This window comes from Rutilus rutilus (genome assembly GCF_951802725.1).
Source record: "Rutilus rutilus genome assembly, chromosome: 1".
Taxonomy (NCBI): domain Eukaryota; kingdom Metazoa; phylum Chordata; class Actinopteri; order Cypriniformes; family Leuciscidae; genus Rutilus; species Rutilus rutilus.
The window spans coordinates 27,421,068-27,446,177 of record NC_140209.1 but is presented as its reverse complement, the minus strand read 5'-3'; the positions used below and the strand labels follow the sequence as shown (position 1 = coordinate 27,446,177).

At 38.7% G+C, this 25,110-nt stretch overlaps 1 protein-coding gene across 1 annotated transcript in view; it reads left to right on the top strand.

The window, feature by feature from the left end:
* The first annotated feature begins 186 nt into the window (after nucleotides 1-186).
* Nucleotides 187-25,110, top strand: part of foxk2b (forkhead box K2b) — a 91,985-nt gene continuing 67,061 nt past the window's right edge. Inside the window, exon 1 of the mRNA XM_084387955.1 lies at nucleotides 187-639. Within this exon, the coding sequence (XP_084244081.1) occupies nucleotides 314-639 (326 nt within the window). The 5' untranslated portion in view covers nucleotides 187-313. The remainder of the gene's footprint in view (nucleotides 640-25,110) is intronic.

The window sequence follows — 25,110 nt, the reverse complement described above, 5'->3', positions numbered from 1 at the left end:
GTTTAGGTAAGCCTTTCTCTGCAAACACGTCAAAAAATAAGCCAATCAGATTTCGCTCCACTTCTGATGTAGGAAAGGAACCGCCCCTTAAAGGTGCTCTAAGCGATGTCACGCGTTTTTTAGGCCAAACATTTTTTTGTCACACACAGCAAACATCTCCTCACTATCCACTAGCTCCCTGTCCCCTGAACACACTGTGAAAAAACGCGGTCTCTGTAGACAGCCCAGGCTCCACAAACGGCAACAAAAACAAACTGGGCCAACCCGTACCACTAAACATAACAAACAGTGTCCCAGCCAATAACCGGCAAGAATGATTTGGGGTGGGGGTTGGGGGGTTAGTGCGCGTGCACATGAAGGGGGGTTTGGGGACTGGAGTGGAAGAGAGAGAAGCATGCAGAAGTTAGCTGGAGGAGAGATGACAACGACTAACGACTATATTCTCTTGAATTCTGATATGGCCGACACACGACCAAAGAGACTACGTTCTGATGAACAAAAAGCTAAGAATAGGGAAAGGGAGAAGGAATGCGGGAAATCCCGAATTTACATCGGGAAAGCCTTCGAAAGGTGGCGAGAACTCCGCCGGCACAAGATCTTCCAGTCCGACATTCAGGTGGCTCTGTTTTTGCTGGACAGGTGGGTAAATCCAGTCTGGCGTTCATGACTGTTTCAGGCACGCACGCAGGGAAGGAACGGGGAGGGGACGGGATGAGGAGGAGGGAGGGTCGAGCTACCCTCCGTTTTGTTTGACAATAATTTGAACGTCAACAAGAAGTGACGTCTCCCAACATGGCTTAGAGCACGTTTACACCCACGGCGCCGACATTTGGTTTAGCAAGCAACAACAGTGTAACCAGTTCTAACGCAATGGCAAAAGTTTGAGCAAAGCATGTAAACTGTTCTGTCATTGCTGCACAGACGAGCACTGAACACTATTTGACCAAAAAATGGCACAGCTGTCTTATAAAGACCTCAGAGAACTGTGTAAAAGTTAAACACGACTGTACATGCAAGTCTACCAAATGAATCAATGTAACTCCACAACAACTACATAATAAATGTATCCGCTAACCATTCAGAAACATCCAGGTGCTTCTAAAAGTCTCTCTGTGGTTATTTCTGGGATGTTGGATGAGTGAGATTATTTGCTGTTATGTTATTGCTGGGGTATTCGAAGCTCGTGTAAAGGATCGGCAAAGGGGAAGATTTGACAAGCTATGATAAATGTTCCGGGGGGTATTTTGAGCTGAAATTTCACAGACACATTCTGGAGACATCAAAGATTTAAATTACATCTTGTGAAAAGGGACATAATATGTCACCTTTAAGATATATCAGTGCAAGTTACTTTCAGTTCTGTCAGGACCACTATCGTCAAATACGATTGACAATTAGCATACAGTTAGGGTTGGTGGTATGGTTCAGTTCTGGGCAAGAACTCCCTGCGATGCAGCCTAGCATGGATAAGAGCAGGGAGAGCAGCAATAACCCCCCTTAGGGTAAACAGAACAGAACCAACATGAATGTGTTGCAGATATCATTAATTCAAGATTTTAAAGTACAACATAATTAGAGAATTTATTCTGATTCAAGGGGAATCACAATGCCATTCTGACTGACGAGAGGAGGAGCTGGGGAGGGAGGAAGGTAATTAGCTCAAGAGAAACGCGATAGCTGATGGTAATACTGAAGGAGCTTATATATGTATACAGTTATAGGCGTCCTATTACTATAGGTAGACGTGGATCAGCTGAGAGTCAGCTGATGTGAGTTTGACTAACGTGACCTGCCAGAACTGACGCTATGCTTAATTTAAAACAGTTCAAAGTTCAGTCTGGGACTAGCTTAAGCATTGTCTGTGAAACCGGGCAATAGTGCGTGAATCATATAGACTGTTGTGATGCTTTAATGGTGCTTTTTGTGTCTATTGTTAAAGGGGTCATATAATGCCATTTTTGTACAAGTTAATATGATTCTTTACTAGGGTCTAAATGAAAAGGTTGTAATATACTTTAATTAAAAATTCTCATTAGTATTGTAAGAAAACACTAATTTTACCTGGTCAAAAACAGCTCTGTTTTCAGCACGCCATTTAAGTGCATGTGTCTTTAAATGATAATGAGCTTTGCTCACCCCGCCCCTCTGTTCTGTGGGGCGTTTTGACACAACACACGTGGAGTGTTGCCTTGACAACAGTTGAGGGTATATTTTGGAGAAAGAATGGCAGCGGGAGTCTCTAAGGACACATCTGTGCAACCGTATCAATATGAACTGGAGTCGGACCCGGAACAAGATGGCGGCCCCAAAGAAGTTCGACAATTAAGGCTCGAACAGGACGTTTCTGAATGGTTGGTTAACGTAATGTCACTTTGATCTATCTTTGTGTGTACTGGCAGGGTAGAGTAGTGAGATACGAACGCTATGTGTTTACTGATGTATACGTTAGTTCATTGACAGATTGATGTTACAGCTAATGGTCATGAAAAACGTTTTACTTTAGCTTTATACTGACCCTCGTTTATAAAGCAGTCTGGTGTGTGAAATGATTTGCGCAAACATGAAAGCATTGACGTTGATCGTGGGGAATATTCCCTTCGAAAACAAAACTCAGCCACTGCGTCTTCAGCGGTTCGGATTTAGGAACATCAAAATGACTGCTGTGTTCGCTATTATACCCAAGAACAGAACACCACAATCGCTTAGACGCCATTCTGCTCCAGTGTATCAATAATGGCGGACTATGATGACAGCTCGCTCAGGGCGGGTCTGTGTTGAAACGCTGCTGTCAATTAACAGTCGTGGGAGGGGCGTCCGACAGTGTGACATCACACGGTCAGACGGCTCGATTTGAGACAGGGGAAAAGATATAAGGAGATAAAAAAAAAAAAACACTGGATGGATTTTTATCATTATATAATGGTTGTGTACAGGCACTGCCAACACACATTTCAGTACAATCAACTTGTAAAAGTGCATGTACCATTATATGACCCCTTTAACTGTTTTCATTTTCAGCTTTCTTTTTAGCTTTGCATGCAAGAAAGCAAGATGTGTTTGGAGCGACATGCAGGTGTGTAAATGATGACAGAATTTACATTTGAGGTGATTTTCCAATGGTTCCCAGGGCATTGTGGCTCCTGTGGGAGTGGAAATCGAGATGAGAAACTAAATGTGCAGCTGGGAACTTCTGTGGGGCTTAAGGAGGAATCGATTCTTCACCTCAGAAGAATCGAAAATGCAATCGACAGTCCTCTGAGAGTCCGAGAGATTCACCTTTACCCTTCGCCGCTGGAGGAGATCTCAGGTCAGAGTATTGAAACGCTGTTGCATGTCATTGAAGTGTTTGAGCCTGTGAAACTGAGGAAGAGGAGCATGACTGTCCTTTTACAGCTGGGAGAACAAAGACTTGCATGTTTATTCGGTTGATTGAGTGCTCTTAATCTATAGCCTAAACTTAAGGCTTTAATATGGTAAAAATGTTTTTAAAAACACTTAGGCTATTGTGACTTTAGAAATGCTGTTGATTTGGTTAATGCCACTAAAATAAAAATAATGCTAAAAATAGACTAAATTTATGATGGCCATGGACATGGTAAAAAAATATATTTGGCACAAAATACCACACTTAGGCCTATTATTACTATTGGAAAAACTGTATTCATGAATACAGACAATTAGACAATTCTGTAAAAATAAATACATAAATAAATGAGGGAAATAACAAACATTACCATGGTAAAAATGCACAAAATACCTCAATTGTTTTTACTATAGAAAAACTGTATTGATTTGGTAAATAGCTTAATAAAAACAGAAAAAAAGACAACCATTGAAAAATAATATTTGGTACACAATTATTGTTAGTATAGATAAACTGTATTAATTTGGTTAATGCCATAAATAAAATAATGTAATAAAAAAAATTAAATGACAAAAATTGCCACGCTAAAAAAAATGTATTCAGTGCAGAATACTACACTTATTATTACTATTGGAAAAAACTGTATTCATTTGGTTAATGCCATAAAAAAAACAAGAATAATTTATTCGTAATAAATTTACCATGGTACAAATGCACAAAGTACCACAATTGTTGATTCTTTTGGAAAACTGAATTGATGTAGTTAATGCCAAAAAAAAAAAAAAAAAAGTGGGGGGAAAAGACAGAACAATTACCAAAATTTTATTCAGTACAAAATGTATTGTTACTATACAAAAATTGTTGATTTTGTAAATGCCACAAGAAAACAAGAAAATATTGTCATTTAAAATTTTAAATTTTAAATAAATGACAGAAAAATTATGAATGCTTAAATAGTTACATCAGTGTTTTATTATGATTTTACTGCTGGAACAAAATTGCTGTTTTTACAGAAACTATGTTTACCATGGTACATTTGTGTTAGGTTATTTCAGCCTGGTGTTCACTGTTGTTTTACATTTCTCCACAGATGCATTCATATAAAAGTGACTTACACAAAAAAACATTTAGTTTCTGTGACAATTATGTTTCAAAAATAAAATGTAGGAGTAAAACTAAAGTGCTCCTATAAGAATAAACTCCCAATAAAACTCACCTTAGAACATTGCATCTAATGAGAATATTGAGACATTTGGGCTTCCCATAAAAAGTTATTGTTATTGAATTCTTTATTTTAAAAGCCATATAGGACAGTGATAAAGCCCCGCTGGAATGTCAACAGTGAGTCGTTCACATTCAGAAACGCAACAGACAGAGAAAGTGCTTTGGGTGAATGATGAGTTAATTCACATTTATTAGAACTGTATTGAGACCAAACCTCATGCTTTCATAAAAGAAAAGTTTTGATTATAGGTGCATTTCATGCATTCACAATAAGTTCACCCCTTCCACATCCTTCCTTTTGCAGTAAATAAGTCCAAATATCCCCCAAATATTGTCATAGAAACTGTAGATTCTGTGCAAATTATCAATTAGCGACTTAAACATATCACTTTGCTGCAAAATATCAACTAGCAACTCTTATTTGTAAGTCACTTTGGATAAAAGCATCTGCTAAATGAATGACCGTAAATGTAAATATAATTTGTCTTCATTCTTGTTTAGTATGTAATGTGAACTCTTTGCCTCTGATGAAAGAATCAGCTTGCAAAACAAAGATATTAGTGTTGTAGTTAACAACAGCAAAAAAATAACATCATAAAGACCATAATCTTAAAACAGCAATTATTTATTCATGCTAGAAAACATGCTGGGAGTTTGGAAAGCCTTAAAGCTACAATATGTAAAAAAAAAATTGCCGCTAGGGGTCGCTAACCTCTTACAATAACAAATGCGTAGGTTGATGACGCAGTGATAAGCGGAATGATGGAACTTGTCGTCATGCCGATGGATCTAATAATGTTTAAGGATGAGTGAATACATTGATGTGTTCAACATGACTGTGGAGTAAAGCAGGGCGCGATTGCTAATGAGAGACAGATATCAGCGCCACACGCGAGTCCAGCAGAGATAAAGGAATGAGGACATTTCATTCTACCGAACTAACTTACCAGCCAAGTGCTGAATAATACTCACACAGGTCAGTTTATTAGACGAATTAAACTTGTGAGGTAACGCAGCGCTGTTTCACTTGGTCTAGCGTTACACTATCACACTAAACTGCACTTGAGTGTGTAGAAAGTTATAATGTTATTCTATGTGTTAGTCTGTTGTCTGTATGAGACTAGCAGTAAGCTAGATCAACATTAGAATAACAAACTGATCATATTCTAACATTTCATCATGTTGAGCTATATAACATTAATTAGTTGTATGTACATTTGCTCACCTGTCTAATAAAGCACATGCAAGAGCGGCGTCTCTGTCAAGTCCAAGTTAGTCGTGGACGTGAAGCTCTCGGCATCTCGAAAACGCCACGCTATTATTGATCCTCGTTTTAGTTCTCCTTTTGTCCCGAAGTCCGCTTGCTATGGTCCATAATGTTTGAACGAAACAACAACAGCGTGAGCGTGCCGCTAGACGCATCTCCACATCTGTCGCCATGGTTACTATGGCAGTACGAGCGGAAACCAGGGATAACGCGGATATTACGTCATTGACAGGAGACAAGTGGGACAGGGACGGACATTACATAAAACTGGAATTTCTCTGAAATTAAAAATCTTTGGGAACTTTTGGGATATTGCTTCAGTAAGATATTGCACAACTGCAGGAAATACATCACACTGTGCAAGTGATTTTTGGATATTTTATTACAAAAATCTTACATATTGTAGCTTTAAGACAAAGCTTTTTAATTTAGACTCTGTAAGGCTAGTTGAGATGATATTTGGGGGAATAAAGTTGATCTAATGTGTTTGTGTAATATAGGTTCATAGTCATAATTTGGTGTTATCTGTGATTCAAAATGCCCTGCGTGTTTAATTACATTTTAATCGCTTTGCATTTGCAATTGCATGCAATTGCTATTTTACAGAAGAACTTTAAAATATATATACATTATTATACTTCTGTTGCAAGCACCACAATAAGCCTCTAAATGTTGTGCAATACAGTGATTTTACCACAGTAAAGGAAAACTCCACTTGTGTCATGCCTAAGAATACACTCTTTTCTACCACGGTAAAATCAATGTAAAGGAGTGTAATGTTGATGATTTCTTGTTTTCCTGTTGCTCTGAATGTCAACAGCGCTGCTGTAATTTTCTCTCCTCCACAGAAAGGGAGTCTTGTTCAGGATCTTTGGCCTCATAACTCTTCCTTATTGCTTTGGCTGACTTTACCGCGGTAAGCGCTGACAGGGGCCTTTGTGCTCTTAGAGGAACGACGTGTATTACAGGAGTCAATGGGTTCAGATCCGGCTTGAGATTCTGGATGCGGAGGGCAGACGCAGTGCAGAGGATTCAAGAGCTTCACAGTTTTCATGTCTTTACAGGTGAAGCTTCTAGGATGTTCCGATAGTCCGAAGGTTAAGAGTCAGTCACTGGTACTTTCAACTCCTGTAGAATGAAACTGTGTGACTTTGAGGCTCTGTTTACACCTGGTATTAAGATGTGTTTTGGTCGATCGGATCACAAGTGGACGAGGGATGAGGGAAACATTCCCGTTTACACCTGATGTTTTAATCTGTCTCTTTTGTCCACTTTCAACCACTTCTGTCCTGATGTCTTCGAGGAGAGGGTCTATGTGCTGGTAAATGTGTGGACTTTTCAGATCTTTCCATCTAATGGACAAAATAAGCTCACACAATTTACATATGAACACAACCGGAGACGACGGGAAAACATATGGAGAGCAGCAGCTTTAAGACCAGCCGAACACTGTGAGTGTGTGTTAGAAATCAGGAATGACGAGAGAACATTGTGCTTGGTATGTTTTTCATCTTCAACCCAAACTTGGGTCTCCAGCCGACAGTTTAAATCCCGTCTGACTAGAGCGTTTCCCCTAATGTTTACTCATTCGGTCAGTAGACGGAGAGTAGACAGTGTTTCAAACACATTTGACCACATGAGCGTTACACTATGAAAGCACTCCGGTTGAATGTGTTTTCCACTACCTCTGGAAGTGGTGGAAAGTGGACAAGCTCAAAGCGTTTTAGACCCCGTTTACACCTGTGTTTAGTGTCGTCCACTTGTGATCCGATCCACCAAAACGCATCTTAATACCAGGTGTAAACAGGGCCTGATGCTTTCAGAACATTGATCTGATTGATTGTCACGTCAACTTCGGACTCAACCAATGACGTGAGTTTGGGGGCGGGACTATCTGTTCAATATTTTTTGATGTTTTTTGTCAAAATATCAATAAAAAAAAACATCAATATATGTGCAGTTTAGTTTAATGCTGTGCAGAACTTCACACAAACTCGATATGCAATTCCTGAATAGCTGTTTCCATTTGCCTATTTTTATGTGCATTTTGATATATCACATAAAAACATGCTGGACAGAAACGGAAATGGAAAGATACGAATACATTCGCATATATTGTGATCAGTTGAGGTGGATACATTTTTTATCCAATAAGAAGACATGCGCATAAACTAGTATGGAAACACATTTACCAAATAAATCCCTAACGTTCAAGAAAAAACGAACGTGACTTTGCCTCAACAGAGGATGTGATTGGATAACTGGACTAACCAGCGGACCAATCGCATCACAGCGTCTCAATATCACGTTGGTTTGGTCGGTCTGAAATATAAAAATCTGAGTCAAACATCAGCGTCTGAACGCAAGAATTTATTGCGTTTCATCTGTGCGTTCTGAAGCACAAGTCATTTTTGATAGAGGAAACAAGAACCAGTTTCTTCCCCGACTGCAGCGACTTCCATTTTTATTACAGATATTTTGCACCAATTTCCCATGTTAGTGACAGTTTTGTTCTCTTAAACACATGAAATGGAAACGCTGCTTTATTCAAAATCGTTTTATGCGATATTCCAATTTTGTGCGCAAGTTAAATTCACAACTTTGAATGGAAACATATGATGAAATATGAGCCTCCAAGGCAGCAAAACTCAAAGAATCAATGGACATTTCAGAAAACAGCACTGAAATTTAATACTTGTGTAATGAGAAATCAAATGTTGCCTCACCTTATGAAATAAAAGTTTATTGTACTATGATAGTAACCGTTTGAGCAGCATATTTCATTGGCAATGGTTTTATTAATCTGTATAAAAAAAATATGGGTGTTAAACATTTGCAGTTACGGTGTTTACATAAAAGACGTAAAAATAAATAATTGATTGTAATATTATTATAATATTGGTGCAAAAAAATGGACCAAACATTTTCAATAAACCTCTGAGGAAAAAAAGTAAGATCTGGCTCATGTTATGTTTTCTGACGTCACAGGCAGAGAAGGAACAGTCTGTGCTTTGATTCAGTGTTCGTTTATCAAGCCCTGCTCATCATTCTCATCTCTTGAAAACTTGCTTTCACTGGAAATATTATTGAGTGCAAACATGTCAGTTTTGAAATTATCTTTCCTAATGAAATCAGTGTTGAACACCCAGTGTTTGCTCTCTCTCAGTCAAATGTCTCTGACTCACTGTGTTTCTCTATCGCAGGTTTTCAAATGTGCATGTTAACTATTACCTAAACAGACTCAAAAGTTTTCTGTTTGATCAGAGATGATGAGCTGTTTACTCCCGACATCTTCACAGCACACAATAATTATGAAATAAACATCCTAATATCCTGCAAGATGCGCCATCGACTGATGGTTTTTGATGTCTGTTGTTTCTGAAACCCGAGATGGGAGCAATCTGTCGGAGAAAACATCTGAAACACCATTCAAATATTAATGAATCTGCAGAGAATGGATGGATTAACTTATTGTGTTGTATGCAGTTTTTCAGAGATGCTCTCTGACTGTCAATCATTTTGCATGTTTATGGTCTTGATGAAGGCAAACCTAGCTAATAAGACATTTCAAAAGACATTGCAAATTTATTTCTCGCAGTTTCAAGATATAAAGTCAAAATTGCGTGTTATAAAGTCCGAATTGCAAGATTTAAACTACCATACCATATATACCAATTCTGACTTTTTTTTCTCGCAATTGCGAGTTTATATCTCGCAATTCTGACATCTTTTCTCAGAATTGTGAGATATAAACTTGCAATTGTGAGTTATAAAGTCCAATTCTAAAGGGAAAAAAATACTGACTTTTTTCCTCAGAGTTGCGAGTTTATATCTCACAATTTTAACTTTATGACATGCAATTGTTATAAAGTCAGAAATGCTAAATATACACTCAATTCTGAGAAAAAAAAGTCAGAATTAAAACTTTATATCATGCAATTCTGATTTTATAACACGCAATTGCAAGTTTATATCTCATGTTATAAAGTTAGAATTGGGACAAGATATAAACTCGCAATTCTGAGGAAAAAAGTAAAGTCAGAATTGTGGGATAAAAAAGTTGCAATTACCTTTTTTATTTTTTTATCTGTGGTGGAAACAAGCTTCCTAACACACCAGCTAAAATCATCTTTATCTAGACAAAACCTTTTGTTTACAGTAAAAGATTGTAAATTATTTTAGTTTTTTTCTAGCTTACTGCAAAGTAGAGTAACATTATAACTTTCACAGACTCAAATGTATTTTTAGTATGATTGTTTTGACCGAGTAAAATAGGGCTGCATTACCTCAAAATGTTATAGTTGGCCAAATAAAGTGACCTGTATGTGTAATAATTCAGAACTGGCTGCCGTTTCATTAGAATGAAATAAAATAATGTGAATTTAAGTGATCAAACGTAACTAACAAAATGGAAGTTTAGGGAAGAAGGAGGCAGAAACCGGCAAGCATCAAACGTAACTTTAATTGTAAAATAAACTTAAGCAACTCGACAAGTCCCAATTCCCCATCGTCCAAATTAAACAATTCCCCATCGTAAGTACACATTGATGGCCTAAGACACGAAACGAGCGGTTTGTGTGAGAAAACGAACAGTATTTATATTGTTGTTATCTCTTGAAAACAGCATACGTCAAAATGATCTGACGGCGCAGGCGGGTATAGATATATAAATAGATGTCGCCTTGGCTACTGCAGTTCATTGGAACGAAACCGTAGCCAAGGCTATGTAGCCAAGGCTATGTATATATCTATACCCGCCCGTGCCGTCAGATCATTTTGACGTGTGCTGTTTTCAAGAGATAACAACAATATAAATACTGTTCGTTTTCTCACACAAACCGCTCGTTTCGTGTCTTAGGCCATCAATGTGTACTTACAATGGGGAATTGTTTAATTTGGACGATGGGGAATTGTTTTAATTTGGACTCTGTGCTTGTGTTTTGAGACAGTGACCATAGACCTGCATTATATGACTGACAGACAAGAACGGTTTGACCTAAAAATATCAAAATTGAAACTACTGCGGAAACAAAGACACCTACATCTTGGATGCCCTTGAGGTAAGCTAAAACATATCAAAAATTTATTTCACAGTGAACTATCCCTTTAATGTTTCGAATAAGCAACCTCTAGTGGCGAAACTTACATACTGTACCTTTAAGTTTGATTATATTTCCTTTACATAATTAGGTTTCTTATTTTGGTTGTTGAATACAGTGCAATGGAGTGTTAATGTCTTATTCTTTAATGTTTACTGTGATATGTTACTGTCACATGTTCGAGTGCTTTTTCTAAGTAAAGATTTCTTTATAAATAAATGTACCTTCAAGAAGAAAAAGGAGCTGATTGTAATTGTTTTCATAGAAAGCATCTGTCATAAATGCTCATGTGTTGAATAGGGTGGCCGTTCAGTCAAACATACGTCAGAGAAAGATCTTTTGGGACCAGCGAGGGCTTGGTAACAATCTTTACCACACACATATCCTACCCACACTGTGTTAAATAAATAAGGAGCTCCTGTCAAAGGAAGGGAACATGATAAATCAACACCAGTAAACAAAGAGACCAAGAGAAATGGGCCGGTCTGCCGGTGAGTACTTGCATAAGTAACTAATGTGATCACCCATCTTGACAGCCACATTAATGATGTGTGTCTCATATGCTGCATTAATGCTAAATAGTCAGTTCCTGCGGTCTTGCTGTCCACTGTGACGTCTACATATGCAGCTTTTTTCACAGATTTCATTGCAATGCATTCTGAGATTGTCTTCTCCATGAAGGATGCACACAATGCTGCTTTAATTTGGAGAAAGAAGCATAATTTGGAGTATATTGCCATAGCTACTGGCAGCTCACTATAAGTCACCACCTCGTATTTTAGTATGATTTTGGTGTAATGTTTTTTTTTTTTCTGTGACGGTATGTCTTCACAATCTGCAGCTTTAAAATCACGAGCTCTGTAAACTTGAGTGGATTCTGATTGGCTGTTAATGTAGCCTATTTATCCTTCATCAGCTTAAAAAAAAAAAAAAAAAAATCATTCTGATGGTGATTTCAATTACAGTACCAGTCAAAAGTTTGGAAACATGACTATTTTTAATGTTTTTGAAAGAAGTCTTTTATGCTCATCAAGCCTGCAGTTAAAAAAACAAAAAACAATAAAAAAAACAGTAATATTATGAAATATTATTACAATTTAAAATAATGCTTCTCTTTTTTAATATACTTTAAAATGTAATTTATTTTTGTGATGCAAAGCTGAATTTTCATCAGCAAGTACTCCAGTCTTTAGTGTCTTATGATCCTTCAGAAATCATTCTAATATGCTGATTTATGATCAATGTTGGAAACAGTTGTGCTGCTTAATATTTTTTTATAACCTGAGATACTTTTTTCAGGATTATTTGATGAATAAAAAGTTAAAAAGAACTTTATTTATTTAGAAGAGAAATCTTTTGTAACAATATTCACTACCGTTCAAAAGTTTGGAAACAATAAAAAATTTTTTTAAAGAAATTAGTACTTTAATTCAACAAGAATGCGTTAAATTGATAAAAGGTGATGGTAACGATTTATATTGTTAGAAATGTTTTTATTTTGAATAAATGCTGTTTTTATTAATAAATGCTGTTAACGGTTTACTCATCAATGAATCCTGAAAAAAGTATTCCAAAAAAATATATTAAACAGCACAACTGTTTCCATCATTGATAATAACTGAGTATCAAATCATCATATTAGAATGATTTCTGAAGGATCATAAGACACCAAAGACTGGAGTACTTGCTGATGAAAATTCAGCTTTGCATCACAAAAATAAATTACATTTTAAAGTATATTAAAAAAGAGAACCATTATTTAAAATTGTAATAATATTTCATAATATTCTATTTTTTTAACTGCAGGCTTGATGAGCATAAGAGACTTCTTTCAAAAACATTAAAAATAGTAATGTTTCCAAACTTTTGACACTGGTACTGTATATCGTTTTTCTGTGTCCAAAAACGATTACTATTAGGATGACTATAACGATAACTTATGGGCCACACACCAACACACGATAACATTAGTTTATTATTATGAGCGCGCGCTGCCGTTACGTCTTCTGTCAGTTTAAATGCTCGCGCTCTTTAAGGTTGTGTGGATTCTGATTGGCTGATGGCTGTCGATGTTTTTATCATATCAGCTGGAGAAAAAAAAAATCATTCTGATAGAGATTTTAGCGACGTCTTTTCTCGTCCCTATTAAACGTTCATTAAAACTTGTTGTGTTCGGTCCATTTTGACCCAAAGATGATTTTATTTTTCCTTAAAATGTTAATCTTAAAGCATTGGACTAAAATGTAGCCTACTGACTTTGCCCGAACAGGGTTTTACTACCCAACATTTTTGGAATCATTTTTGTACTTTTTGGGGGATTTTCCCCCCACCTTGTTACACTTGTGGAGTTCAAATGACTGGCCTTCAAAAATAGCTTATAAATCTCTCGTTATGCTATAGCCTATTATCACCAAATATTGGATTCAAACTTTTTGTTTTGAAAAACTTGTTTTCTTTCAATTAGGACAGGTTTTGTATTTATTGTTGAAACATGCCTCATTGATTTGAGCTTATATTGGTCAAAAATCACCATTCATAGAAAATAAATGGGGGAGATTTAAAATAAGAGAAACTTTGTGTTTAGAAGCATGTTCATGTTCACATATTTACATGTGCGCTTGCAAAGATAAAGGCCTTGGACCTCTGCATGCATGAACACACACACACATTCATGTACACAAACAAACTATTTTGAGCATTATAGGCTTTCTTTTTCACAGAGATTAACTTCATATCCTCAGCTCAATGGGGCCTACGATCAATCTGTTTCAAAAATAAATACTAAACCTATATCCTAATTGAAAGAAAACAATTTGACAAAAAAAAGATTGAATCCAATATTTGGTGATAATAATAGCTTTTTTTTTTGTAGGCCGCAGTGTTTTTTAACAGTGTAAAGGTAGGCCTATACTAGCAAAATAAATGTTTCTCTGTTCCAGATTCTCCAACTTCAGATCCCGTTTTCCGTGTTTCATGACCGATGAGTTCTCCGCAGCCCTGTGTGGCTTTTGTTCGAAGCCTGGCGTGAACTGCTAGCACTGGAATACTGGGTAATTTGTCTGATTTGGAGCAGGTTTATCGAGTTAGATGTCTGGCTGCAGGGCTTTTCATGTTACGGTGAAGAGGAACATGAAAGGGCTTCCAAATCTCTCTCTCTCTCACACTCTTTCTCTTTGAAAATTCATTTATTTGAGTTTGTATCTGTGGCTCTCTGTGTTTTCCTTTTAACTAAGTTAACAACGTCTACAGCTCTGAACGCAAGCATCACTCTTCAGGGTGCCATGCTCATAGCCAAACAAAAAATGACACCCAGCAGCTTTAAATCACCCCGTTAATCATCATAAGCGATGGCTGTGTGCTGATGTGATCAGTGTGACCACAGCTTATTTTACAGGGCTCATAAAAACGAGCTGGCCCATAAAGAATGACGGTAAAATGCGGTCCTGAATGAACCGCCAGTGCAGTGCTGGAGGTTTCATAAGCTCTCGGGGTTTCATAATGCCTTTATCATCACAGAACTGCACTGCTGCAAGACTAACTATACAATCTAAAGCCAACTTCAGCTGTAAAAACACAGCTTCACATTCAGACACCTCCTCTCTGCCGTTATATTGGAAAAGTTATTATATTGTAACGATGAATTAATGATTTGGTGTAAAAAAGGGGGAAACAAGTTTTTTTTTTCACACCACATCATTATTTCATCGTTCACCTGATGGATTCCCTGCTGTAAAATCCAGCTTCAACTGGTGGATGTGTTTTGGAAAATGCAGCGGATTTCTTGCTACTCTGGTTTAATAGGCCTATTATTAACTCATAACGTATACCTTGAATGCAGTATGTCATTTTTGGATAAAGTGTCTGCCAAATGCATGTAAATCACAAACTTAGAATGCATAATAGCTTTACAGCATTTATTATTAATCTAGGTTAATATTAATTTATATAATATATTGTAAGTATACATTTTAAGTATGTTTTCACCAGTGTTTTGACCAGACGGATCCGTTTCTGGGTGAGATGGAACATTAAAGTTCTGGTTTGCATCGCTTTATTGCTGTGGTTCTGCTCTACAGGAGTTCGGGTGATATTTCTAAGGCTGTCGATAAACAGCTCACAAGCTTGGAAGTGCGTGTGTATGTGTGTGTGAGTCTGCCCATGTCCTCGTGTAAGCAAGTGTGTTCTGAATATTGTCTTTCAGAAAGAACACGGGCAGTATAGATTTTAGTTAGACTATGGCTTTCTCTGAAACCCCCTGCTGTTTGGATTCAGATGGTCAATAATAAAGCTCTACTGCCCTCTAGTGTTGAGATCTGGTAAGTCTGATTCATTTGAATGAACGCTTCAGTCAAACGCTTTGATTCAACTGAGTCATCTCTAAAGTTTTAGAAGTCATTTAACGAATTCTTTTTTTACTCGAATATTTAATTAAATACTTCTTGTCAGTTTAGATAAATAGGTTCATTGTAGTAACACCGCTGCAACCCACACAGAGTCACATCTGTTTGAAATCAACACTTTTCTCTTTGCTTTTGTTTAGACACCTCTATCCCAGAATGCACTGGGCATTGAGAGTGAACTGAGAATGAATGCTGTCCTCCTGTCTTTGAGTTACATCCAGTTTTATTAAATAATGTTGCATTTGACTATTTAGTTCACATGTCACGTATTCTCTTGCATGAAATAAAATGGAGGGCAAATAGAGACTTTTACTGACATCTCCTGCTTCTCAGATGCAAGAGTTTTAGAAGAGATCTCAACAATGTCTCAGACTGTGCTCAGATTCGCCAAGATACCAATCAAGTCTGCAATGTGCAATCAAAAGTCAAAGATCTTAATATGAAAACGTGAGCTGCTCCACATTACATACTTTTAAAGCTCAGTACTCTTACCAGCCTGTCTTCTCAGGTTTTGGTGTGAGATTCATTTCTTGTATCTGAACACAGCTATATGGAACACATAATTTCCTCTTCCTCTGAACTTCAGATTCAGAATACGATGGAAAGGCTCTATTGGGAATATCTGACCATCATGTTTCAAACTTAATTACACTGTGATTAATGGATTCCTGACAGATAGAAGATGAGATCATGATACCATCAAGTCCTCATGGACCAGAATCTGTGGTTCTGTGCCAGCTGGGAAAACCACAGCACCATTACTGACAAATTGTGCACACTAATGCATTGTGGGAGAACACCTGGTTTAGGAGACATGTACCCTGCGTCCCAAAGTGCATACTATCCACCCTATCTGCCCTAAATAGTATTGACAATTACTAATGTCACATACTATTTAGGATGGATAGTATGCACATTGGGACGCAGGCGTAGTATCTATCTATCTATCTATCTATCTATCTATCTATCTATCTATCTATCTATCTATCTATCTATCTATCTATCTATCTATCTATCTATCTATTCTACCAATAAAGATTGCTTTATAAATAATCTTCCTTATCAGTTTCATCTGCTCAGCATCCCAGATAGCTTAGAAGAACTCGATGTTGCAACAGAAACGATTGACTCTCTCTTTTCCAGCACTGCATGGTTGCTCCTTTGGGCTTAAAGAAGATTAAGGAAAATAGTTTGACGCCGTGGTACAACGAACACACTTAAGAAAGAAGCCCGAAAAATGGAGCGCAGCTAGAAGAAAACAAAACTAGAGGTATTTCGCATTTCATGGAAGGAAAGTGTTATTGCATACAGATAGGAATCTAGACTTAAAGCTACACTGTGTAGGATTTACTCCCATCTAGTGGTGAAATTGTATATGACTACCAACTGAATATTACTTTCTAGCTCCTCCCATTCCGAGGACGTTTTAACTCCTACGGTGGCCGTATTATTTCAAATCTGCCGGCAAACGCAAGCAAATCTCCCTCTCACATTCGTCACGGTGTCATTGCGTGTAAAAACGCGAAAGGCTAAGCTTGTATGTCCCTCTTTGTCTCATGTATTTTCAAGATGGATGCACAACATGGCTTCCGCCATTCGAGCGACTCGCTCGTATGTATTCTAAATGGCAGATTATACACTTACAAGAATACTTAATTCGTTGGTTGAAGTGATTACACATTAATGAGAACGTATCATTTTGAAATAACGTGTTTTTTGCTAAAAAATCGACTTAAAATATTACACAGTGTAGCTTTAAAACACATCTCTTTAACCTGACATACACATAACACAAATCAGTTAAATGACTGTTAGGCTGCATAAATTAGGTAATCCTGAACCGGGAACACTTCTTATAACACCCAATGTACTTATGCATCGTAAGAATAATGGCATCTATGCTAATATTAGTCTGTCTGTCTCATTCTTATCCTGGGGTTTACTTCCTGTAGTCAGCCGGATCCGGTCCATATCCAGATCAGATGGTGGACCTGCACCTAGACACGACCAAAGCACGGCCCTGAATGCCAGCAGAGTTCCTGTCTACTAGACAATCCCCTATGAAGGTCTTATCGACATGACAGCCATCAGCACAGATCCTCAGCAGAGACCACAAGAACCAGACATGTCCTCTGCACAGGCCCTATGGCCAGCTTCGGCTCCGAAGCTGATTAAATATTTTGAATGTTCCGATCCAATCTGATCTGTAATGCTGCCTGAATCATAATCACACTGTGTTTGTTCGGTGGCCCCGACTGAGCCTGGTTTCTCCCTAGGTTTTTTCCCTCCAATCTGTCACCTGATGGAGTTTGGGTTCCTTGCCACTTTCACCTCTGGCTTGCTTAATTGATCATCTTTACAACAGAACTGAACAAACACTGAACTGACTGAAGCTGAAATGCATAATTTTCCTGTTATCACTGTAAAGCGGCGTTGAAACAATATGTATTGTATAAAGCGCTATATAAATAAAGGTGACTTGACTTGACTATGTTCGTTCATTCATTCATTCATTCATTCTATCCGTCCTTCCATTGTTGTGGATAAAAGTCATCTCTTTCTTGCAAATGAGATTATAGCTCAATCGCCATACCTGCTTCCCACCATTAAAGCCCTCTCTCTTTGCCTTCCATCTAATTTTGGGATCCTGCCAATTGAACTATCCATCCATCCATGAAAAAACTATCAGGACTGTGCTGGTAAAGAGAGGATGAGAGAGTGTGGAAATCAGAGGAGAGGTGGGGGGGGGGGGGGGGGGTTGGGGTGAAAATTCCACTTAGCGTCCATACAAAGCACTTTAACGCGCACACACAGAGACACACACACACACACACACACATGCCTCTGAGGTCTTGGATCATCTCACAGCAGAGGAGTTGACAGGAATGATGCTCATCTGACAGATCAGACAGATATCGGACTCCAGATAAGAGGATACTCACGAGTACACAGATTGCTCTGTCAGGTAAGACCTATAATTATGTCTCTTTTTGACCATATTTATTCACAGTGAAAGATTATAGTATATTAGAGTATATTAATGATCAGAACTGATATTTATAACTTCAATTTATTTGCAAATCTTTGTATTGGACATAAGTGATGCATTTAACAGTCGTTTTATTAAACACTCTTCACTTATACTATAGCATAATATTCTGTTATTATGGGCTGTTTATGTTTATGTACAGTAGCTCATCAGGGTGTGGTCCTGTACACCATATAAAACAGTTATTTCACTACAGTTATACTAAGATCACCAACAACAACAAAAACAACAACAGTGCATATAATGTGTGGTGTCTGTTTACTGTCATGTAGCTTATGACATTGTTCATAGTCTTCTTTTTGGACTTTATTAGTAATGCTTGCCAATGAAAGCATCGCTATTTTTACTGTCCACACTAAGTGTTGAACTAAAGATTGGTGCTACAGATATGAACGATACCTCCAATCATGTGTGTTGTTGATGAGAGTTTGTGCTGATACTTTACTAACTGATCAGATGCACGATTTTCGCCTGCTGGACCAGAAAACAGGTGAAAAAAGTCCACTGTAGGAGAAACCTGAGCATATCTACAGATTAAAAGATCACAGAAACGTGAAGTACAGGTCTGCTTTTACTCTAAAAAGAAAGAAACCGCCTAGCAACGACAAAGATCACCATAGAAACATCCTAGCAACTGCAAAGCAACGACACAGAACACTTTAGCAACTGCTTAACAATGCACTAAAAACCACTGACCGCATAGCAGCGTAACATCATAGCGGCAAGATTTGCAAATGCACGCATGCACATTTTCAAATGACGTAGGCACTGCGATATGAATAATAATGCATACTTAATTTTTTTTAAAAAAATGTATGCTTGAATTCATTGGTTGAATTATTTCCCCAGACTCGGCCAAGTCCACGGGCAGCTGTGGGATATCTGAAGACATGCCGTCTGTCCCGGAGCACCTGCCCCTCAAGGACTGTTCCCGCTCATGTTCCCGCGAACAGCTGACACCTCGCTCCGAGACCACGGTCCTCAGCCTGACCGGCAAAGAGATCCGCTGGACCCCTCTGCCCCCTCCAGGCAACTGCGAGTACTACTGGCAGGCCATCCTCCTCATGACCTCCGGGGGCAGCGTGCTCCTCTCCGGGATGGTGCTGAGTGGACTTTACTTCACTGGGGTTTCCACCATGACCACCAATATTTTAGGCCCCGCCCTTCTGTCTATTGGTCTGATGGTGCTGGTGGTGGGTTTGGTTTTGATGCCCATCACACAGGAAATGAGGCATCAGAGTGCAGCGAATCGTCTCAGCAGTTTATACAAGCCTCAGATAAACCTATGAGAAGAACCTAATGTGTCCAAACCCTGTCCTGGAGAGTTTAGCTCCAGTTTGCCTCAACACACCAGCCTGGAAGTTTCTAGGCTGTGTTTGAAATCTTGAAGGAGTGAATGAAAACGAGTGAGTGAATTCAGACACTGAGTGCCTCAAGAGCTGCTGCTTTTGCATAGTTTGTGCTGTTTAATAATCATTTGAAACTTAGCAAACTGGCAGCTCCAGTAGTAATGCAAATATTTCACTTTGTCATGTAATCTATGTATAAACTCTAATTTAACAATTTAATAATCAATTAAACAGGAAGTTATACCTGTTTGATATTACGCTGTACCCACATTGGACCAGCGATCTGGAAAAGGGATGGATGGATGATTCAGCTGCACGCGCCATCTTCTGGTCAGGCGTGGGTATTAATTCGATGCGCGACTCTCACAGTGCATTATGGGTATTCTATAGCTGTTGAGTGTACATTGGTTGTACACTCGTTATTGCAGTGCATTGTGGGATTGAATGAGTGCGCTCAATAGTGTCCACTATGGTTTCAGACACCACTACAAATGGCTATCCCCTCAAATAGTGCCCTATCTAAGGGTATAGGGGGCGATTTTGAACACAGCCGAGTAATTCTGACAACCTTAATTAACTGGTTCAGGTGTGTTAAATTGGGGTTGAAGCTAAACTCTGAAGGACAGTGGCCCTCCAGGAGTGGGATTGGACACCCCTGGGCAAGACCATTATGTTTTTTTTGTGTTTTTTTTGGCACTGTTTGATTCCGCTTCCATTACATTTCTTCTTTCTTCTTTTTTTTTCTTTATAAACATTTTGTTAATTGAAATAAAGCTGGAATAAAATAAAATAAAATAAAATGTCAGATGAAAAACAGTATTTTCGGATCTATGGAAAAGATTTATTCAAACTCTCCTCTGTAAAATTTTTTTTTTTATAATTATATATAATTACACATTTGTATTTTTAAACATACAATTTCAGAAAACGTGTAATGTGAAGCATTGTCTTGATGTACAGTGATTAATCAATTGGAGAGAGTGTGGCGATATCTATTTAATTTTTATCTATTCATGCAGTATCTTGTCTTAATGGAAAAATCGCTTTGTGGCTGTAAAGAGAGCCACTTCCTTGGCAAAGATACTGAAGTTCACTTTATTTATATAGCTCATTTACAACAGCCACTAGACTGACCAAAGTGCTTTACAGAACAACCAGATAAATAATAAGAAAATAATACCTGCATAACAACACATAAAACACAAATTAAAGCAGCAAAGCTAAGAGCAACCTTAAAATCAGAGTAGCAAAACAGTATCAGACTCAAATATAAAATAGTAAAACAGAAGTGGCAAAGCAGTATAAGACTCAAATATAAAATAGTCAAGCCAACCTAAGAATAGAGATCAAGATGCTAAAGAAAACAGGTAGGTTTTTAACAGACTTGAAGATAGACAGGGTAGGGGCAGTTCTAATCTCTAGAGGCAGGGTGTCCCAGAGTCGTGGCCCTGGCACCGCAAATGCACGCTCCCCTCTACGCTTGAGTCTAATGTGAAGGATTACCAGCAGAGCCTGGTCGTAGGATCTTCGGCTTCTGGAAGGAGTGTAGGGATGGACAAGTTCAGAGAGATAGGCAGGAGCTAAGTTATGTAGAGATTTAAAAACAAAGAGTAGAATTTTTAAATCTATTCTCTGTCGACTGGCAGCCAGTGTGTAGAGATTTGAGAATCGGAGAGATGTGGTCATATTTGCGACACTTATGTAGAAGACTGGCTGCAGCATTTTGGAATAACTTAAGACGAGCAATTTGAGAACTTATATAGCACAATATAAGGAATTGCAGAAATCTAACCGAGACGTTATAAATGCATGAAGAGCCATTTCCAAAGTTTTCGGGGTGAGAAAGCCTTAGATTTTAGACAGTTGACGAAGTTGGTAGAAACTGGAACTGATTACGGATTAAATGAGTTTGTCAAATTTTAGGTCGTGTTGGCCTCATCAGACCAGGACCTCCAGCATGCACTGGGACGGTTTGCAGCCGAGTGTGAAGCGGCTGGGATGAAAATCAGCACCTCCAAGTCCGAGGCCATGGTTCTCAGTCGGAAAAGGGTGGTTTGCCCGCTTCAGGTTGGTGGAGAGTTCCTGCCTCAAGTGGAGGAGTTCAAGTATCTTGGGGTCTTGTTCACGAGTGAGGGAAGGATGGAACGGGAGATTGACAGGCGGATCGGTGCAGCTTCTGCAGTAATGCGGTCCCTGTACTGGTCTGTCGTGGTGAAGAAGGAGCTGAGCCGCAAGGAGAAGCTCTCGATTTACCAGTCAATCTATGTTCCTACTCTCACCTATGGTCATGAGCTGTGGGTCATGACCGAAAGGACAAGATCCCGGATACAAGCGGCCGAAATGAGCTTTCTCCGCAGGGTGGCTGGGCGATCCCTTAGAGATAGGGTGAGAAGCTCGGTCACTCGGGAGGAGCTCAGAGTAGAGCCGCTGCTCCTCCACATCAAGAGGGGTCAGTTGAGGTGGCTCGGGCATCTTTTCCGGATGCCTCCTGGACGCCTTCCCGGGAAGGTGTTCCGGGCATGTCCCACCAGGAGGAGACCCCGGGGAAGACCTAGGACACGCTGGAGAGACTATGTCTCCCGGCTGGCCTGGGAACGCCTCGGTGTCCCCCCGGAAGAGCTGGAGGAAGTGTCTAGGGAGAGGGAAGTCTGGGCATCCCTGCTTAGACTGCTGCCCCCGCGACCCGGCCCCGGATAAGCGGTAGAAGATGGATGGATGGATGGATGGATGGAAATTTTAAAGGCTGGTCAACAAGAACACCTAAGTTCCGCACCCCTGGGGATTTAAAAGCCGATAGACTCTCTAAATCAGGGCTTATAATTAAATCATAAATATAATTTAGCACTCTGAGGAGGGTGGACTCAGTGCTGTGAGCAGTCCTCAGATTGAAAAACCTCATAGATACAATTATTTGACAAAGTGTTGATCCAGCACAATTTTCTCCAATAGCTTAGAAATGAAAGGTAAGACAGAGATAGGCAGAAAATGTATTAAAACAGAAGGATCTAGTGAAGGCTTCTTGAGCAGAGGAGTGACCGTAGCCACTTTAAGATTGGCAGGAACAGAGCCCGTTTTGAGACACTTGTTGATAAGAGATACCCTACCTGGCCCAACCGAATCAATGATTCATTTTAAAAATCTCGGGTGAATGATATCATTAGGACAAAATGAAGGTTTGAGCTTGACAGTCACGTCTTTCAGTGTCTGGAGGTTGGTTTGATCAAAAACCTCCCAGGTGTCAAGATTGGGGGGACAGTTAAATTAGGACAGACACTAAGTCTTAAGTTAGTGATTTTGTTAATAAAAAAATCTTTGGAAGTCTTCACATAGAGCATCTGAGGCAACAGACAATGTGTTAACCGAAGGATTTACAACAGACTGAATGACTGAAAACAGAACCTTTGGGTTAGAGTGATTGGATTAAATTAAGTTAGAAAAATAAGCAGCTTTCGCAGACTTAGCAGAATTCTGGTATGATGTTAGAGAGTCTTTGAACATTTGGAATGAGACAAGTAGCCTGTCCCGTTTCCATTTGCGTTCAGCCTTTCTACAAATTTGTCTTTGGTGACGAGTGTCAGATTTTTGAAACCAAGTGTGTTTGGCTTGCCGTCTGTTACTCTCGTGTTTTCTTCTCTGGTTGTCTGCTGTATCTTTAACCTGCTGTACGCTTCTAGTATACGACCATCAAGCTCTCCTAGACATCGGAGTCTCTGTTGTAGACTCATTCACAAACTCTCACACCTTGGACGTGGACTGCCCCTTCTACAAATCATACGAGTCGCCGCCGGTGGCTCGCAGAGAAAGCGAAGGAGGAAACGAGGAATACACGGAGGATACATAGCAAAACATTACATTCCTCTGCCTAAGATGGCATTAATAAATGCCCGCTCTGTGGTGAATAAGACCTTTTATTCCTCCACGCTCCTCCATTCAACTTTGTGTACATGTGCATTAGCTAAGCCAATGTGGTTTTGGACCTGGTTTGTTCGATGATATTTTTTTCAGAGTGTCCTGGTGTTATTGAAACATTAGTCTCAGCCTCAGACGTCTTGACCACGGACAGTTGGCTGAACGTCTGATGCATTTATGGCACATAAAATGGGAAACACTTCAGGAGTTTCGAAGTCTGATTGGTTGAATTCAACAGGATTTCTCAGTAAATTGTACAGTAAATCAGCAGTAAAATTGCACAACGTTCCTGAATGAATTGCACACCGGTCTGTTATTGTGGGGACATTGACTATACATTTTCACACCCCTAAACATGACGCTGAACTAAACGAGCTGTGATTGGTTGCTTTGTGTGTCAGTTAGACGGCCTCTTGGCTCTCCTTGGCCAGTGAAAGCTGCTAAGGAGTCAATCTGAAGGTCTGGCTATATGCGAGACCATTGAAACATTATGTTGGCAAACAATTTTATATTTCTTATATATGGGCGCTAACTTGCTTTAATAAGTAGCCTACTTTTGGATTATTCAGCTGTTCGGAGGCTGTTTATGTTGTCTGTCTGATGTGATGAACACTTTGGGTCCTTATAATCCCAAAACTGTTATAATCCCAAAAGGTTTTTATTGTAAAAAAGTTGCTTAAGTTCAACTCGGATGTTTAAGTAATTTCAACTTAAATTGCATTAAACTGCCTTAAAAATGAGTTGAATCGTGTACTTATGAAAAAAAGTTGAAAATTGCTTAGGCTAACTTATTTTGATCAGTTAAAGCAATCTAAACACATGTGCTGTCATAACTTATTGATCATATAATTTGTTATTATTTCAAATTAATCCTGGTGAGATTGATTAAGAATCCACAGAGAATCAAACACAGGTCTACTGGATAAACTAAAATATATTTTTCATCATTTCATTTCATCCAGTACTTGATTCTTGGTAGATTCTTTGATCCCATTTCTATCCTTTTGCCGCTTTCAAATTCAATTAGCAATCCTTGTATTCCTTAAGGCTTTTTTTTTTTTTTTTACCATGCTAACATTAAAGGATTAGTTCACTTTAAAATAAAAATTAGCCCATGATTTACTCACCCTCAAGCCATCCTAGGTGTATATGGCTTTCTTCTTTCAGACAAATACAATTAGAGTTACATTAAAAAATATCCTGGCTCTTCCAAGTTTTATAATGGCAGTGGATGGCAACCAACAGATTGAAGCTCAAAAACGTGCATCCAGCCGTCATAAACGAACTCCAAACGGCTCCTGTGAGTTAATAAAGGCCTTCTGAAGCAAACCGATGAGTTTGTGTAAGAAAAATATTCATATTTAACACATTACAAAGTAAAATAGCTTCCGGCCAAACAAACATACTGCTTGCCCCTAATGCGCAACTCGTGACATCAGAAGTAGCGTA